The 20,608-nt window shown below is 38.4% G+C and overlaps 1 protein-coding gene across 3 annotated transcripts in view; it reads right to left on the bottom strand.

The window, feature by feature from the left end:
• Positions 1-20,608, bottom strand: part of SPATA17 (spermatogenesis associated 17) — a 146,378-nt gene that overhangs the window by 124,991 nt on the left and 779 nt on the right. For 2 of the 3 annotated variants that reach the window (XM_073338910.2, XM_073338909.2), the window contains exons 2-4: positions 16,338-16,427; positions 14,271-14,352; positions 5,870-5,920 (exon numbers count right to left, since the gene is read on the bottom strand). In XM_073338910.2, coding sequence (XP_073195011.1) covers positions 5,870-5,920; positions 14,271-14,339 — 120 coding nt within the window. In that variant the 5' untranslated portion in view covers positions 14,340-14,352; positions 16,338-16,427. Of the gene's footprint in view, positions 1-5,869; positions 5,921-14,270; positions 14,353-15,856; positions 15,939-16,337; positions 16,428-20,608 lie in introns of those variants that run through there. The other variant, XM_073338912.2, reaches the window with a different exon arrangement.

Genomic DNA, 20,608 nt, shown 5'->3' on the forward strand with positions numbered 1-20,608 from the left:
GGGAATCATCCCAAACCTGCAACACTATGCGGTCCCACCACTCTGTGCTTGTTTCCTGGGCCCAGAATCGGTGTTCTGTGGCATGAGCCTGCCCCATTAACACCATGATCTCCAAATTGCTGGGGACCACGGTTTTAGAGAAATCTGTGTTCATGTCCTCATCACCGCGCTGCTGTCGCCTCCTCGCCTGGTTTTTCAGGTGCTGGTTCTGAATAAACTGCACGATAATACGCGAGGTGTTTACAATGGTCATAACTGCTGCGGTGAGCTGAACGGGCTCCATGCTTGCCATGCTATGGCATCTGCTCCAGGGAAAAGGGAAGGAAATTATTGTCTGCCATTGCTTTCACGGAAGGAGGGAGGGTGGACTGACGACATTTACCCATAACCATCCGCGACAAATTTTTGGCCCCATCAGGCATTGGGAGCTCAGGCCAGAATTCCAATGGGCAGCAGGGACTGTGGGGACTGTGGGATAGCTACTCACAGTGCACCACTCGGAATGTCGACGCTTGCCATGGTACTGTGGACACACACCGCCGAATTAATGTGCTTAGTGTGGACACATGCACTCGATTTTATACAATCTGTTCCCAAAAATCGACTTCTGTAAAATTGGAGTACTTTCGTAGTGTAGACATGTTACTCCTGCTGTTGCAGTTTCAGGTCTCTTCCTAAGCAAATGTAACCAACTAGGCTGACAGAGTTATGAGGCAAAACACTGTATACAAGAGGTTAAGTCCAAGAGTCACATTTCACTTTTAATCTAACCTTGATTTTAAAAGAATTATCTAAAGCTAAGAGTATACTGCACTTACACACTAAAGAACTTATTCACAACTTTTTATACTCCTGTTTTCTGTGAATGTAACTCCACTGATTTCAATGGGTTTACACTCATGTAAAACTGGAGTAAAGCAGTTGTAAATCAGGCCCTAGAGCAGCTATCTCTAAACCCAACAGCCCTTATTCTCTAATGGTCTACATCTTATACAGCCATTTATATCTGTGCACAAGGAGGCAAAATGGATATAAAACTCTACCATATCAAAATGGTAGCATTTTTACATTCACTTGCATAGGTATCAATGACGACACAAAAAGAAAAAAGAAAAGGAGTACTTGTGGCACCTTAGAGACTAACCAATTTATTTGAGCATAAGCTTTCGTGAGCTACAGCTCACTTCATCAGATGCATGCAATGGAGACTCACAGCCAGTGTTTATAAGTAAATGAAAACAATGGACCAGATCTTCTATTGGTGTAAATTGATATATTTGCACTGACATCAGTGACTCTAGGCACTTTTACACCATTGAAAACAATGGGACTACGCAGATATCAGCTGAGAATCACACCCAATATTTTGATTACTGTATAAATGTACAGGAAAAAAGTTTTGTTTTATGTTGCATATCAAAGGCCCTACCCTTTTCCCTTGGAGTTTTGCACAAGTATATTTGACTTAAGTATGTAACTGCCTCTGAAACCCGGGAGTGCTGAAAGAGACATAGGGCCTATTTCTGAGCTGATTTACAAATCCTATGCTTTTCCACTGACTTCAGCTGCATGAGATGTAAATCAATGCAGCATTTATCCCATTGTAGAATACTTTTAAAACAGCTATTAACTAAGCAATAAACTAAAACAAAATAAGTATTTCTGGGCAATTGGCGCCTACTCACAAAGGGGGTAGGGTTTGCCCCTAAGCACCTTCAACTCCTAAAATGTGTACTAAGGGTGAGATTCTGTGCTATGCCTTTGAGAGAATCAGCACTGAACTCACAACCCAGAGGAAGAGGGGGCTAAATTGGTTTAAAGAAAAGGAGTACTTGTGGCACTTTAGAGACTAACAAATTCATCTGAGCAAAAGCTTTCGTGAGCCACAGCTCACTTCATCAGATGCATTCAGTGGAAAATACAGTGGGGAGATTTATATACATAGAGAACATGAAACAATGGGTGTTACCATACACACTGTAACAAGAATGATCACTTAAGGTGAGCTATTACCAGCAGGAGAGCGGGGTGGGGGGGAACCTTTTGTAGTGATAATCAAGGTGGGCCATTTCCAGCAGCTGACAAGAACGTATCAGGAACAGTGGGGCACTACGGTGCACTAATAAGCAATGGTCACATAAATACCACCCTACACCGGAAACCTACTGACTGCTATGCCTACCTACATGCCTCCAGCTTTCATCCAGACCACACCACACGATTTATTGTCTACAGCCAATCTCTACGATACAACCGCATTTGCTCCAACCCCTCAGACAGAGACAAACACCTACAAGATCTCTATCAAGCGTTCTTACAACTACAATACTCACTTGCTGAAGTGAAGAAACAGATTGACAGAGCCAGAAGAGTACCCAGAAGTCACCTACTACAGGACAGGCCCAACAAAGAAAATAACAGAACGCCACTAGCCATCACCTTCAGCACCCAACTAAAACCTCTCCAACGCATCATCAAGGATCTACAACCTATCCTGAAGGACGACCCATCATTCTCACAGATCTTGGGAGACATGCCAGTCCTTGATTACGGACAGCCCCCCAACCTGAAGCAAATATTCACCAGCAACCACACACCACCCAACAGAACCACTAACCCAGGAACCTATCCTTGCAACAAAGCCCGTTGCCAACTGTGTCCACATATCTATTCAGGGGACACCATCATAGGGCCTAATTACATCAGCCACACTATCAGAGGCTCGTTCACCTGCACATCTACCAATCTGATATATGCCATCATGTGCCAGTAATGCCCCTCTGCCATGTACATTGGTCAAACTGGACAGTCTCTATGTAAAAGAATAAATGGACACAAATCAGACGTCAAGAATTATAACATTCAAAAACCAGTCGGACAATCTCTTTGGTCACTCAATTACAGACCTAAAAGTCGCAAATCTTCAACAAAAAAACTTCTAAAAGAGACTCCAATGAGAGATTGCTGAATTGGAATTAATTTGCAAACTGGATACAATTAACTTAGGCTTGAATAAAGACTGGGAGTGGATGGGTCATTACACAAAGTAAAACTATTTCCCCATGTTTATTCCCCCACCCCCGTTCCTCAGACATTCTTGTCAACTGCTGGAAATGGCCCACCTTGATTATCACTACAAAAGGTTCCCCCCCGCCCCCCGCTCTCCTGCTGGTAATAGCTCACCTTACCTGATCACTCTCGTTACAGTGTGTATGGTAACACCCACTGTTTCATGTTCTCTATGTATATAAATCTCCCCACTGTATTTTCCACTGAATGTATCCGATGAAGTGAGCTGTCGCTCACGAGAGCTTATGCTCAAATAAATGTGTTAGTCTCTAAGGTGCCACAAGTACTCCTTTTCTTCTTGCGAATACAGACTACCATGGCTGCTACTCTGAAATTGGTTTAAGTCACTCTTGTGCCCGCCCAACCTTCGGCTGCTCTGAGGGTGATAGAAGTCCTTGGTATAACTTAAAAACCTCCAGAGGTCTGTTACAGCAGCCTCCAAAGGCTGCCCTATGGGGATCTCCATGGCACTGCATGTTGCGGTCCTGACTTCAACATACTCCCTACATCAGGGCTTGAGATGGGATCCTTAGAATATAGCCTGATGCTTGTCTTCTGCAGTTCCTGCATCAAGGAAATCCTCCCCCATACACATATCAGGACCCTTTTAGGGCCCTTTTACACCACTCTGGCCCTTTTATGCAGAGTAAAGAGGCCAGAAGGGAACGAAGATCTCATTCCACAGAGTTTTCATGTTCTTAAAGTTACACATGTGCTTAAATGTATTGTTGGCTCGGGACTCAATGGCCCAGGAATGCAATACTTTACACCGCTAACCACTTATGTAATGGATACAATAGATTTTGCAGTTTTCCCTTAGACAAACTTTTTTATTCTCTGTTTTTATTAAATGAAGTACAAGGATTGTTTGCATCCTTCTTTCTCTAAAGAATCACTGATTACATCATCAATGAGGTCAGCACAGTTCTGCCTATGTATTTAGTCAATTAACTTGTGTTCACTTTGCCAGCTGGATGACTGCTTCTGCAGCAGTAGAATAAATAAATTAGAGGGCCATTGCATGCACTAACATGTATCCATTTTTTCTCTTACAAAAGGCACGTGCAGCAGAGCATTTTCCTGTACATCCTGAGAAAAAATATTTGCAATATTATCAACTAATGAAGTAATTAGACTGTCCATTACAAGACCAAAGATACCATCATATGATAGCTGCTCAGTAACCTGCGTGAAATGCATTTTGTGGTCCTAGTCTGGTTCCCAGGGAACAAATATCCACATTGCACAAACTACCACTTCCACTTGCCTCTCTTGCTGGCAGTCTCATCAGAGACAAATGGGTCTGGAGACTGAACTACCCCAGCCATCTAGAGGTTTCTTTAGATCAGGGATGATGCATGTTAGCAGGGGTTTGGTGAGAGAAGCTTGCACTGTCACTGCTCATGTACCTGTTCTGTGCAAGGCTATCAATCCAGAACCTTTCAAAAGCATTAAAATTCACAATGATACATAAAGTCTGCTGTGTTCTTACCTCCTCTGTGGAGTACTGATAAAACTCAAAAGAATAAGTTGCTTATTTACAGTGCACCTCCTCCTACTGTGAAACTAAAAATGAAGGAGGAGGGAAGATTTACATAGGAAATTAGGAAGTTATTGTTTCAAAGCATTTCTGTAGGATATCTATAAAAATGCCACAAATGTTTATTAAAATTTCATTAAAATTTTTCTCAATGATAGCTTCTAGCAGCTGAATGAGAGTTTAGAGGGAGCTCCATATGATTGATCTTGAAAAATAATGTTAACATTATTCACTTTTTCTTAGTTTTTGATCTGTATTCCTGCAGTATAAGGATGAAGACTGTGACCGCTGTCTGTGTTTCACTTCCTCTCAAAGATAGCCGATAGCCTCTATGCTCCTCCTACACATTGGCTCACTGGTCCACATCTCAAGAAGTTGTAAATATGTCTGATTTGGTAGTCAAATGTAGATAAGTAAGAGACAAGAAATGCACAACTTAACAATTAAAATTTAAAAAGATGTTTTTTCCATATGAAACAATCAGACATATAACAGAATTAGAGTATCCTAAGTTTATCAACCAGACGAGGTCTGGCTATTCATTAACTATCCTTGAAGGTATTACAGGCTATTACTGTCTACTCCACTCAGTTCTTTCCTGATTAAAACCACAAGGTTAGTAAAAACAACCATTCTTAGTGTTGTTATAAGTTTATTTTAATTGGTTCAAATGTATTTTGCAAATGGATTCAATCAGACACCCTATCAATCTATGGGGCTAATGTGCTCTATGAATATTAAACTACTGCATTTCATAAAAGTTGAAATCTGACCGTCGCTAATATGACGTACTATCATATTATCTAACGATACATAAATGCATGGAAGTTCTACTAATTTATTCTAAAAGAATAGAGCACAAAAGTTAAATTAAAGATGTTATAGACACAGATATCATAATATGATTTGAAGGAGTCAGACAAAGTCATAGTTTACAAAGATGGGAATTCAGTTTAAGTTTGTACATTCACACACACACATACATGCATATATGTGGGTTGCTTTTTGGTATTTTTGTCTTTTATCACCATATGTTAAAAGGTACAAGAATTTACATACAAATGTCTTAAATCTAGCAGTAATTTTCAAATACCACCAGGATTACTTAGTGTAACTTTAATTTTTAACTATATGCTATTTCCTGCCCTTTACCATCAGCATATCAATCAAGTTTATATATTCTGGTTTGCTCATTTTATTAAAAGCAAATTCGGAGCACAATTGACTTTTCATTTGTTTAACAAGTGAAGAAATATTTACCCTGACAGCCATTTCATTGTAGAAATTCATCTTCATAATAAAATATGCTGTCTGTGAATCAAGAAAAAAAAGAGGGCACACATTTCAGTTGCACAAAGATAGTGCCCCTATTTTTACATATAAAAGATAAGAATCTTTATACATAATACATAATAAGAGTTCTAGGCTTAGAGAGAATAAAATCAAACTTTATATTGAAGAGATAGGCTTCCTAATACATAATGCAGACTTAACCAGAAAAATCTATGGTAGTCAAACTAGGAGCTAATGGAGATATATGATCATAAAATGCTCTCCGCTGAGTTTGATAATCAATGGTGCTCTACTGAGAGTAGAATAACAAAGCAGAAATATTCACAAGTGCTGGTGACACGTAGTATTATATGATTTATTCACTGGGGTTCTTTTAGCCAAAACTCACAGAAACATAAAAGGAATTCATATTTCAAGACGTCTGGTTTAATGAAAAATTCAAAGAAATGCTGTCTTCAGTTGAAATCGTTCAAGGATACGGATGCGGTGATGGAGCAAAATTGTGCCTTCCAACCATCTGTACTAAATGTTATGTACTTAGCTGCCTCCCGAGTAATTCTGGGAATTTTGTTTAATTTAATATTCATTTTAACATCCTAAGATCATAAATACAATGATACCATGTTACAGCGAATCCCCTGATATAGACAACATTTCCTAAAGTCCTGGTTTCCTTCCAATAAAGTAGAATTCCTCTCATAGTGAACGGATCCCCTGTTATACTGAACAATCACTTGGCAGCATAGGTTATTTTAATGGATACATCACTTTAAACTAAGCTTTCACATCTGTTCCGCCCTCTAATTACAAATGCAAAATGAACATAATTCACAACTGTATCATAAAAGTAAAATATAAGTACTTTAAATGCAAGTGTACGTTCTTTATTTAGCACAACATGCGGCTTTTATGTTTTTCTCATGTTTTAGACACAAATCAAAGGCAAAAGTGCTTTCCCCTGATATAGTGAATTTTTTCCCGCATGGCAAACAGGAATTCACTGTAAAAGGGTTTCACTGTAATTAGTGTTATTTGAATTGCCTACTCTGATCCAAAGCAAATTGTCTGTGGAGAGCAGCAGGACTGGATTATTTATCAACAGTCTGGGCAATTAAGAAACAGTTGGCTGCAATATGTTATTTACAAATGAATACAATGATGCTACTTCATTTTAAATTCTCTTTCTTCATTACATTAAGTAAGGCATAAGTCCTGCAGTTTAATTAAAGTGCATTTTAAATACTTACTTTAATAGTATACTGCTTGACTAAATATAAATAGAAACAACTGCAAAGATGCAATTTTTATGCAGAAAATTGCAGGAATTCTAATGTATTAAATTTGAAAAAGTTTTGCTTTCTATGGACAAGTATTTCAAACAGCAGCTCAACTCCAAAATTATGAATTAGAACAGCTAATGGCATCTGTCTTAACTTTTCTCTCCATAAATCTTTCATGAATGGTGTTAGCTATAGGCCACAAATCTAGGAATGAAATAATGCATTCCATTCCCAGGAATATTCTGAAGCTGTTCGATTAAATGGATTCAATTTTGCTTCATCACTCATCTTTTCCAAATTTGGAAAGAATGCAAAAGGTGTTGCTGGTACAGCCAGTTTATGAATTAATTTTTTGTTGGAAGTAGCCAGGGTTTGGAAATGACCTTGGGGCTCCTGTTTTGCCACTGAGCAAGAATAGTTTAAAACACCTTTTTGGCTCCTCTCCTGATCTGCTGAGGGAATTCCACTTCTGAATGCTGAGGACACTTAGACTTCTGAGCCAGAACACTATTACGGAAGGTAACTCACACAAAAAGGGGCCTTATAATAGCCTGCTCTTACAAGAGCATGGGGCTAAGGCACAGTCACATGGAGAATTACCCAGGCAACTTCCCTTGCTTCACAATCCTATACCTGAAGTGTAGAGAAATGGAGGGGGCCTATTCTCCCTTCTCAAAACATGTGTTCTGCCTGACTCTCTCCAAATCCTCTCACAATGAAAAAAGCCCCAAGTATCCACATCAGGCAAAACCCTCCATACCTTCTACCTAGGGACAAATATCTCTACCTCCCTCCTCTTCTACAAACCTCTTCCTCTGACAAGAGTAACAAGCCCTTCTCCCAGCTGATTAAACCATCATGCACTTCCCCCCGGTGACAAATAATGCTGCAAGAACTGTTAAGTCTCACACATACAAAGTTTTGAACTTTACAACTTTAGGAGCCTAACAACTCAAGTTCCACAGAGTGTAGGAGCCAGCCGAAAGGGTAACAAGCTTGTTTCATAGCAGTGGTAATTTGTCAGCATCTAAGAGCCAACTGATCAGGAGTATGGAGGGTATAAATAAGACAGGGAGAAAAGTTGGCTCATCTAGATATAACAGTATTCTAACTTTTTTCATTGTACAGGTGACTATGGAAAAAGAGAATGAAGGAAGTAAGAACTGAAATGAAGAAAGGAAATGTTAGATTACAGTTTTTGATCCTAGAGGAAAAACACCTGATCCTCTAGTAATAAAATGCAAGCATCTCATCAAGCTTCTGGGTCCCAAATGCAAACGGTAAAGAAAGTGAGACAATTTTTTCTGGCATTTGTGTATCTGGATGTTAGGCAGTTTGGTACTTATATAGTGAACAATATTAATTAAATCTATATGGTGGAATATGGAGTTGAGTCATTCTAGATAGAGCAGTTTGATAGTTGGCATTCCCTTGGCTGCTATAGCAATTAATGTAGCTATTGTGTTTTAATTATTCTAGATTTGGTCGTTAAATAATACGCATTTTCTTGGTTGCTCTAAGCTGATTTAAAAGATACATAGACGTGTTTGGAGTAAGTAACTTCTAAAAGGAAACAAATGCTAACAAAGAATCCTGCCTCTGTCCTTTTCCACCTCCAAACACTTTGTATATGTGTCTAGAATGTGTGACTGTGCAACTATTGAATCACTCTCTTTTATGCTCAACAGAAAATTTCTTTACTTTCCATATGGGTGAAATCCCGAGGCCATAGCACAATGCCATGTGTGCAGTTTCATAGTACAGGTTTGCTGAATACAGATGGATTAAGCAAGCGGAGGCCACATTTTCCTGCATGCTACAAAGACAGGCTCTGCAAGCCTATTAACTAGGGGTGTGAAGGTGGCATGTGTGGTGGAGATGTGGCTGATGGTGCACCACTTGCACAGACCTGCCAGCCACAGCCATCACACAGGACTCAGCAAGTTGTGTATGCTACCACGGGTCAAATGCCGTAGTGGTGATCATGGTTCACCTGGGAAGATGATCCAATATTGCTTCTGGGTTGGGGGAGGGAAGAATCTGTTTTCCTGGTTCAACTGTTCACTGATTACCAGCTCAAAGTCTGTATGGACCCTTTTAATCAATCGACTTTCTATTTCAGAGGAAAAAAACAGAAAGAATTCTACCAAGTGCATTTAATGTCAGCTTGTTTGGCAATGGTGTAGCCCTCCTCATTCTAACTGCAATTCAGGAAAACATTTAAGTATCTGCTTAAGTCTATTCCTATTCACGAAAGCACCAAAACACTTGCTTAACTTTACGTATGTGCCTATGTGCTTTCCTGAATGGGGACACTTTCCTGTATTGTGGCCTTTGTCCTGCCATTTTATTAAAAAATGGACCAGTCACTTATAAATCGTTATGCATATCCCTGATGATAGTATGTAGGGACTCCTGGGAGTTTACTTCCAAAACATAGCACTTCTAGAAATTATTTTTTAATTCCTCTGTAAGTAAATGACAGCACAGTTATCTATCATTATCAACATTCTCCTTTCTTCTTTGTTCTGAAATACTTCCAGGTTTTTCATCTCCACTAGGAAAATTATATGTTACTGATTGGTTCATTTCCCTCACATAAACGGGTCTACCGTGCAACTACATTCAGGGAGAATCATCACTTCAATGGGAATTGAAACAGGGCCTAACACGTAGCCTAAGTGGCACAAAGGCCTTGTGACACCCTTCTGCACTAATCAATAGAATTTACCCAAGAAGTCACATTGATAGGGACTACTCAACATGAGTAACAGTTGCTGAATGTGGCCTTGAGACAGAGTTGAACTGTGATGTATACAAAGTATTAAAAATGTTTTTAATGTCGATCTCTTCAAAGTTGGTAACAAATATGTTCATAATTTATACTCTCTTTAGGTACATAGTCCTGAAGCCTTAGAATTCCTTTTATTTTACAGGGATTTCTTGCCCTGTGGGCTGTGTTTCATAGAAAAAAATCTGAGCTACTATTTAAAAAAACAAAACCCAATTCCTTTCCTGCAGGACAAGGCCCCAGACTGTGGAAGAAATTGTCCATTCAGTCCAGCTTGCATCATAAGGGTAACCAGAATGAACACAAAAGGTTAATTAGAACTTTAACTTGACAAAAATAGTCAGAAAAACGTATATTTTTCTATTATACCTATCTTTAAAAAATAGTAAGATACATAACTAATTTGCAGGATGACTCCATAAAGTTATAAGCTCAGTTAACTTTATTTACTGGATTTGGGCACTATGAGGGAGGTGCACTGGAATACTAAAAACTGAAAATACTAGTAGTGATGCACATATGGAGAGCAGATCTGATGAGCCTGAGCCTTTGCTATTTTCCGCATCAGTGCTACTTTCATTTCACAATTTTGAATATAATAATTAAAAGATTTATTATCAAGTAATCATGGGTATTTTGTGCATATGCTTTACCTTGTTTGCTGGCAACTGATACCAATCTAGTCATTATTAGCAGACAAATTTTAGAGACCAATTATTTTTTTATTTAACAATTATCATGTCCACCACATCCTGTTTAATTATCAGTAGAGTCATTAAAATAATTAAGAAGAGTTTAACACAAAATTTACTACTATTTTCACTTAAATTTGTCCTAAATTGCTAGACCATTTCATTGTTTAAAATATTCCAAGTTGAGCCAGCCCAGTGGTTTAATAAAGGTAGCACAATATGCTAGTGCACAGAAAATTTAGGCACAAGACTCAAGTTCATTCTCTAAATCCAAGGGCATAAATATGTGGGAGCAGTGAGTTAAGGAGCCTATTGATTAATAGGGAGAAAGATGCACTTGACATCATTCTGAAGAAACTCACATGGCTAACTCAGAAGTTGTACTGACAGACTACAGAAGTTGTCAAATCCAGTCCTCCTCAGCCAAATTGCGGGTAAGTACAACATAAGATATTGAGGGGGGTGAAGTTCCACTTACCACTGTACAACTGAGAAGCCTAATGGGGTGTTTTTGTTTCTCTTTGAATCATCTGGCATTGGCTACTACCAGAAACAAGATGGATGGATGATCTGATCTAGAATGGTAAATCCTATTATCCTGTGTTTTAAATATACAGGCTGTTTTGCCTTTATTTGTCCTCTATCACCTTCCAGAACTTCAGGGGAAACTTGAGTCCTGCGGATGATACTAAACTGGGAGGAGTGGTAGATACACTGGAGGGCAGGGATAGGATACAGAAAGACCTAGACAAATTGGAGGATTGGGCCAAAAGAAATCTGATGAGGTTCAATAAGGATAAGTGCAGGGTCCTGCACTTAGGACAGAAGAACCCAATGCACAGCTACAGACTAGGGACCGAATGGCTAGGCAGCAGTTCTGCGGAAAAGGACCTAGGGGTGACAGTGGACGAGAAGCTGGATATGAGTCAGCTGTGTGCCCTTGTTGCCAGGAAGGCCAATGGCATTTTGGGATGTATAAGTAGGGGCATAGCGAGCAGATCGAGGGACGTGATCGTTCCCCTCTATTCGATATTGGTGAGGCCTCATCTGGAGTACTGTGTCCAGTTTTGGGCCCCACACTTCAAGAAGGATGTGGATAAATTGGAGAGAGTCCAGCGAAGGGCAACAAAAATGATTAGGGGACTGGAACACATGAGTTATGAGGAGAGGCTGAGGGAGCTGGGATTGTTTAGCCTGCAGAAGAGAAGAATGAGGGGGGATTTGATAGCTGCTTTCAACTACCTGAAAGGGGGTTCCAAAGAGGATGGCTCTAGACTGTTCTCAATGGTAGCAGATGACAGAACGAGGAGTAATGGTCTCAAGTTGCAGTGGGGGAGGTTTAGATTGGATATTAGGAAAAACTTTTTCACTAAGAGGGTGGTGAAACACTGGAATGCGTTACCTAGGGAGGTGGTAGAATCTCCTTCCTTAGAGGTTTTTAAGGTCAGGCTTGACAAAGCCCTGGCTGGGATGATTTAACTGGGAATTGGTCCTGCTTTGAGCAGGGGGTTGGACTAGATGACCTTCTGGGGTCCCTTCCAACCCTGATATTCTATGATTCTATGATTCCTTAGAGCCCATGTAATTTGAAAAATCTCCATTTGAAGCAATTTCATCTTGTGCATGGGAAAAATTGTCTTTTAAATCCATCCTTCAGACTGATGTCCTTTGCTGCTCCCTACCATTTTCTAATTTCTTGACCTCAGCTTCAAGATACCTGCTTGCCCCCATTTCTAGTTTTTCTCTCCCATCATTGTTGCTGTTTCTGCCCAGTTCTGTACATAGACTGGGAGACTTAGAAAATTATGTGCCCTGCGCAAAATTATGTGTTACAGTAACCACAATTAAAAACACTTTTCATTTGTTAAGAACTTTTGCAGATGCTACATAATTAATTTAAAGGGTAGAGAGCTGGTTTATTTTTTCTAATGTTTGTTACTGACAGACTGCAGGGAATTTGTGTTAATTCGAAAGAGACTCAATCTTGTCACAAAACTGAATTGTCAGGGCAATTATTTGAAGAGAAACAATAGAAAGAGAATCAGACCACTAAGAGCTGAGGTCAAACAGCCTCAAAAGGCAAGGCAATAGTGCAGGGAACCACTAGGTGAAGAATAGTCTTGCAATTCTTCCTCCATGTCCCCACCCAGGAAAATGATGATGTGTTGTTCCCTTTGTGTCCCATTTGAGAGCTCTACGTCAGAAACTTTGTCAGTCTGTATCACCGCTCTCAACGCACCTCCCACATATAAAAAAATAAATAAATGACTCAACATCAGATGATGCCATTACTATTTTAACCACAAACTGATTATGATCTACCAAAAGATTGGCATTTGAATATGTGAATGTCCAGAGACATCTGCCTATGTAGATCTGTCGATCTGAACAAAAAGTGACATTGACCCAAGTGCAGAGGGCCAACATAAGGCCTATGTGCCACCTGTGTCCCACAAAAGCCCTCCAAATAAGTCTGTGGTCAGGTGCCAGAAACAGAGACTGATGTTCCTTGATTCTGAATCTTGAATGTCAAGATTAAACTGCTATCTTCAGAATTTTACAGTATATGTTTTTGAGCTACGTCCAATCATTTTTTTTTTAGAATTTGTTTAGAACATTCACCAGGGGGTGACTATATACCACTTAAGTCTCACTAAGCACACATAGTCACTTTTCAGAGGAGAACTCAATTTAAGCATGTAGTTATCCACTCTGCACAAACAAACTGAAGTAAGATAAGAAGTTCCTTGAAAAACATGGCCCAAAAAGATGACTCAGTCTGATTAACTAGCTGGTCAACCAGTGGGGAACAAGTCAACAGTATCTAAACTATTATTATTTAGTACTCTACATTTTTTTCTTTCTGTGTATTTTTATCTCTATACTGAAAAACAACAATTTGGCTTCAATAAAATTAGTCAAGAATAAATGAAGAACAAATTACAAAGTATTGGAAAAGAAACTGTTAACATAAATTGATAAATTAGTAACGCAAACTACTGATTAAAAATCTTACCATTGTATGTTAAGAGCAAATTGTCTTTTTCTTAATTTTCTAAACCTCTGAACAGAGGTTTAAGATAGTGTGCTATGATACATTTCTATCTTTAAGTCCATCAAGGGAATTAGATTGGCTGTGATCTGCTGTGTGCCTCAAGGCAAAACTTCAAATATTTCAATGTTCATTAAGTAAGAAATTTAAACCACTAAAACACAGAATAGCAATGTCTAGAGATATGAACTTATACTCTGTTTTTTTCAGAATTAAGAGTACTGCCAGGAAAACAGTACTTCCAACCTAAAGCCTCTTTCCTGCAATTAGCTCAACACAGGTAGGCTTTTGCAAGTGCAGAGCTCATTGCTGGACTGAAGCCTAAGTCTCCAATCCTGCAAACAGGTATGCATGTGCTCAACTTTACTACCATGAATAGTCCTATTGAAATCAGTGGAGCTACTCATGGTAGTTAAGTTAAGAATATGCATAACTGTATGCAGGATCGAGGCCTAAACTCTCAACTTTTGTACTTGAACCAGGGGCAAGTTAACGAACAGCTGTGCATTTGAGAGATAAAATATCTAAAATAATTGTAAAACCCATTTGTTACCTCCACCATTTTTCTGAAGTGTTTTCTTCCTTGATAGCCTCTCCACCATTTCTGGATAATAATCATCATTTTGTTCAAATACCTAAAACAAAATATTTTGATTACAAATGATTACATTGAAAGAATAATATATTTATAAGTTACATTGGAAAGATTTTTCCAAGATTTTAGGCAATGCTGTATGTTATCTATACGTATTCCAAAAAGTAGGTTACAGCAAACTTACTTAAATTTAATCTTATAAAAGTTATTCATTATTAAGCATTATAAAATAGACTTAAGAATGGGTGTTTGTGTGACTGGTTAAAAAATTCATGGAGAATACAGTTAATACTTCTGAATGGTTCAGAACTTTTTTTGGTCAAATGGGAAAATGTAGAAAACTGAAAAATTACTAAAATTTTCAATTTGGGGGTTGTTAAAAAATTGGATAATAAGGAAACAAGTTTTGGCTTTGTTGATATTTCTCCAAGGGAAAAAACAAAATTCCCAGCCAGCTTAGGTGCTAGCATAACAACTTTGCTTTGCTTCCTAATACATTATGAGACAGATTATGCAAAGATTTATGCATATGACTGCACTGCACCTTAAGTGGGAGCATTGTCCAGCTTGCCAGGGGAGGGGAAATAGTGCGTTTCTAATGGGGGGTTGGGAGAGGGACTTAGAAGCTTCTTCAAAAGGGGGAATGGGTCAGTATGGCGATGCTGACTCATCCCCAGGGACTGAAAGGGTTGGGGAATGGAAAAGAGGTGAGTCTGGCAAGAGAAGCCCCTTTTCCCCACACCAGGCAAAGCAGCACCTACCCTTCCTCAGCTTGAGGTGACAAACTACCAGGTATGATCAGATCCTGCAGTGAGCATCATCCTAGTCGCTCCTTTGTAGGGGGGGTTGGGAAGGAATTTTTTCCTCACCACCAGATTGGCCTAGGTGGAATGGAGTTTTTTTGCACCTTCCTCGCAGCAGGTTCAGGGAGGGCTTTGTTATGGTGAGTCGGGAAGGGAGTTAGGTTTTGATGTTGCAACTCATTATGTAAGTGTGGGGCAGATGTCCAGTGTAGATATTCCATTAGAAAGGGATACAGTGACCAGATAAATGGCTTGGCAAAGGAATTAAAAAGGAGGTGGTTTGTGAAAGGAGTGGAAAGGGGGAGGGCGCGTTGGGACTCCTATGACTGATACGGCAGGCAATACTGGCATGGCACTCCTATGACTGACTCTTGCCCCCCCTTTCTTATAGCCTACCTTAACCGAGGGGGGGCAGGATGCTGAGGTCCCAGCAATGGGTTGGCTGGGGGACCTGGATAGAAAAGAGGGGGACTGGCGGATGCTTCTGGGTAGATACTGCATGATCATGGAGCTACCTGCACTTTTATCTGGCGGGTAGTCCCAGACATCTAGTAATAAAGTTGCATCCTGATTACAACCATATCAAGTGTCTCCTGTCCTTCTTTTGGTATTGTCAGACAATGACTACTTTAAACATGTGAGTAGTCCCATTGTTCCCAAGTATGTAACACTTTGGAGAACTAGGGCCTCCATTTTTAATTACATGATCACATGCTATTTCTCAAATAATAATAATAATACCTAGCATGCCAGAGTCAGCAATAGAACCCTGGTCTTCTACTAGTGCTTTATCAAGTAGGCCACATCATGCAATTCTTTTCACATCATCCACAAAATCTGAGGAAGAAAAGTTTGTACAATAGGCACTCTTGATGCACAACATGCCACCTTTTTCAAGTCAAACTCAGCTATCCCTAGAATACTGGAAGAGTGTTCTAAAAAAACGTTATTTCCATATCATTCATCAACTTTTGGACCTCAGCAATTTTAGCTGTATAATTTAAAAAAAAATCACAAGGATTTTTTGCAATGGTAATATATATATATTACTATGCTACTCAGAATAATCAGAATAATCATTTTTGTTCACATTTTACAGAAACATTCACTTTCAGAGAGAGAGAGAAAGAGAGAGAGAGCAAGCTAAGTATAATATGTGAGAGTTTTGGAAAGTTATGAGTGACTGAAGATAGGGGTTAAAATAGAAAAAAAATCACAGTACCTGATGTATGCTCGGACTCTGCATCCTCGAAACCAGCTCTGGATTCGTACAGCAGCATTGTGCTCTGCTTTTCGGTATTCATCTACAGCTCTGAAAACATTTTTTCAAAATAATCTTTTTGTGATTACCATTCTCAGTAGTTTACTTTAAAATCAAAACAATGAATCAGAGAGATTTTTTCATCTACATTTTTTTCTTAATGGGACAATTTGTGTTCTTTTAAAACCTTTCCTCTCCCCCCACCTCCCCACTTTAACATATTACCATTCTTAGGAATGATGCAAAACAAAATATCCCATGATGATTAGATAGTTTAGAGATAATTAAAGCCCCAATCCTGCAAGGAGAACAGTGCAATGGCTCTGCTCTATTTTAAGGATTTTATTATAAACAATATAAAAAAATCTAAATCTAAATTCACAGGAAAAAATGAAGTTATTTTGCATTCTGATTATGCATCTTTGTTAACATTCTTGGGAGGGGAACATAAAGTAACATAGACGACCAGAAGTCATGAGGGATGAAGAAAGAAGGCTAAAAAAATTTTATGTAAAAAAATGTAAAACATCCCAGTTGATGGGTTCCAGATGGATCCTGATATTTTTTTTTAAAAAGGAAACATTTAAAAGAAATTTTTAGGTAGGATACTGCAGTGTTAGAGGAATTGCAACTTGTGTGCTGACACATTAATTTTATGTGATTTTTTTCTAATGCCTGAGAAACAGTTCCCAGATACATGTGATATTGAACACTGATGCCAATATGTTATGAACTTCTAGACTTCTTATGCTTTAAATGAAAAATGTGGATAACACTTTATTTTAATGGTGTATTAATTAGTGCTGAATTACAATAGAAATCCTATAGCACTGCATAAAATATGACATGGACATGAATATCAGATAAATTCACTATGATCAGTATTATCACAATGAGTACTAAATGAATTAATTATGTAAAAGTAAGGGCCTGATCCATAGCCCACTAAAATCAATAGAAAGACCCATTGACTACAATAAGGTTACATCAGGCTCTAAATGTATTACCAAAGCTGTACTGAAGCCACATACAGTGAAAAAAAGGCTGGGAGCTCATTGTCATCTTAATTAAAAGTATCTACAATAACAATTGAAAATCCAGTTCTGGCTGAAACATTTTCAAGATAGGTGATTCTGGAAGAAGAGGTAGAATTAGACACCAAGTGAGCAACTCATTTGTCAAATCTTTTGTCATTTCCTACATCACAGCCCTACCTTTTCAAATATTCAGCATATATTGCTTAACAGCTATTTCATGGGAAATGTTCAGTGAGATGAAGATGATATTATTAGTTCACCACCAATACTAGAGTTTTCACAAAAGGAATGGAGAAGCATGGTCATGGATGAGTTTTGGAGACTTTGTAGAGGGCAAAATGGTAGGATTCAGAGATAGCATCAATGTGTTCAGTGGGAGGGGGAAAGGAAGAAAAGAGCACACAAGTATGATGATGTTGCAAGCCCGGGGAATGCAGAAGCTAATGGAATTGCCAATGGTAATGAGAAAGGGAGGACAAGGGAGGTTTGGGGAGGAAAGATAAGGATTCAGTTTTCAATTTCTGGTGGAACAGGTCATCCAGGAAGAGATGTTAGTGAGGCAGCTGAAGATATGAGATGAGAATAGGCAGAGAAATCGAAGGATACAGGTAGGTCTGAGAGTTGTTAATGGTAGAAGCTGTATGATAAATGAGTATAAGGTAGATGTAAAGAAGAGAGGAGGGCCAAGTGCAAAGACCCTAACAGAGATTCTTAAGGAGCATTCAGACAAATAGTGCCAGAGAGAGACGCAAGGGAGAGACTGTCTATTAGAAGAGCCATAACTGTGACAAAGGCAAAAGACAGATCAAGAACAATAAGAATGGGGAAGAAGACTTGCTACGTGGCCAGCAAAACACCCTTAGTAACATTGTTAAGAGCAGTTTCAATCCTATGGGGCAGAAACCAGCTTCAGAATCATTTCTAGTTTCTGTTTAATTATATCTTTTCATAATAAAGTATCAATTAACAATTATTAAATTGCTGAACTAAACTATTTGAAATTATACTTTAATCTTTATTGAAGCATTACAATCACATTTTTATTATTTACTATCACCTTTTAAAATTATTTTCTTATTGCTTCTCCAAGCTGCCCTCAGTACACTTAGTTGGGTTAGAAGAATCTCATTATTTAAAGTTTGCTTTTTGAATGTGATCTATTCTGTTGGTATGTAATTTATTGTACTAGTTGGTAATTTCTTGTTTACTTCTCCATATCAGACAGATATTACTCTTACACTCTTTCTTGTCATCACTGTACTAGATCTGGTTTGATGGCTCTGTATGTTGTTTGAAAGTTACTGTATCTTTTGTTCTATTTTCTCTTGTAATGTTTATCTTTTGGTAGTGAAGAGCCCTTGCCAACATTCGAAAGATAACAATTGGAGCTAGGGTTTGGTTTTCACCTTTTAAACTGCACATTCAGTTTGAATGTCAAGGGTTATCTTTACTCCATTCACAAACATTTACTGTGACTTATGCTTCCAAGTAACTTTCAATAACATGAAACCAAGGCAGACACAAAATAAATGTTATTTAATGCACTTTGATTACCTATAGTATTTTGCATATTCAAATACAACGTATTTTGAAAACAGACTACATTCAGAATAACTTCACACAAAACTGATTTCAACACACAATATTATGGCTCTAGTCAATATAATTATTACTGACTCATAATCTGAAACTGCAAAGTGATTCAACTGTGAAATTCAGAGAGAAAATAGGAGTGTCACACAAAGGTCTTGAAGCAGCTGATCAAGGTAATTAGCATATCAATATATTTAGCAAACACTGCAAAGTCTGATATTGTCACCTATTAAAAATCTCAAAGAGATGGACATAATTAATTCTGTGTCCCTTTTATATTTTAAATATATGTGTCAAAAACACAAATCTGGGTGACTTTTTGCATTTTTAATTGGCTATAGCTGTAAGAAGCACGTAAATTGTCTACTTAGGTTTACAAGCAGTATGTCCAGAGGTTACAGCTTGAACTGCAAGTCAGGCCTTCTGGACTCTATTCCACGCTTTGCCACTGACACACTGTCCTTTAGCACACTTTCCATATCTCTCTTTATCAGGAGTAGGGAGGTGGTGTTATCTCTGTATATGGCATTAGGGAGACTATGAGTGAAATACTGTGTCGAGTTCTGGTATCCACACTTCAAAAAAAAGAAAAAAAACTGACAAATTGGAAAGTTTCAGAAAAGATTTACAAGAATTATTTGCGATTTGGAAAATAGGCCTTATATTGAGAGATTTAAGCAGCTCACTCTATTTAGTTTATCCAAGGAAACATTTAGCGGTAATTAGATCACAGTGTACAAGCACCTACACAGGGAAGAGAGTACAGATAGTAGACAGCTTTTTAATTTAGCAGAAAAAGACATAATAGGATCCAATGGCTGGAAGCTGGAGCTAGACAAATTCAGACTAGAAATAAAGCACATTTTTAAACAGTGACGTTTATTAACCATTGCACCAATTTATCTAGAAACATAATGGATTCTCCATCACAAGACTGAATCTCTTTCTAAAAAATAGCGATAGCTCAAATAGAAGTTACGGGCTTGAGGCTGAAATCACTGGGTGAGGTTTTATAGCCCCTGTTATACTGGAAGTCAGAATAGATTGTCATAGCGGCCCCTTTGAGCCTTAAAAATCTACGAAATCCCTTGATAAAATAGATAACTATTTAAGCACCAATTATTTTGTTTAGTTCTGGATGAAACATTATTCTCATCTCTAAGGATCTTCCCATTTAAATAGTGTGTTGTATAAAATGCTCAGGAAACTCCAAAAGTGGATGCTAATTTAGAACTGTTAGTTACATACATTATTTTAGTGAAGGATTTGGGACTCCATTTTTGTGGTATAACAACACTCTCCTTAATAAGCAGAATTACTATTGCCTTGGTTTTCTAGGATGGCCCTGAGAATCACTTTCTGAGGTTATGAATCATTTAGTCACAAAAAAGTGTTCCCCCAGAAGAATGGTATTTTGCTGTACTGCAATGGGATTTTTATTCAATCTAGCGACATTTTGATATGATGTTGCTTTGGTGCAGTGCGGTAATATACTTGATACGACATGGCAACATTTCCACATGGCATGATAACTATACGCTCTTTGGGACACAGATCACCTTGTATTCTGTGCCTAGCACCAGGGGGTCCTGATTCTAATTG

The sequence above is a fragment of the Lepidochelys kempii genome, chromosome 3, assembly GCF_965140285.1.
Source record: "Lepidochelys kempii isolate rLepKem1 chromosome 3, rLepKem1.hap1, whole genome shotgun sequence".
NCBI lineage: Eukaryota > Metazoa > Chordata > Testudines > Cheloniidae > Lepidochelys > Lepidochelys kempii.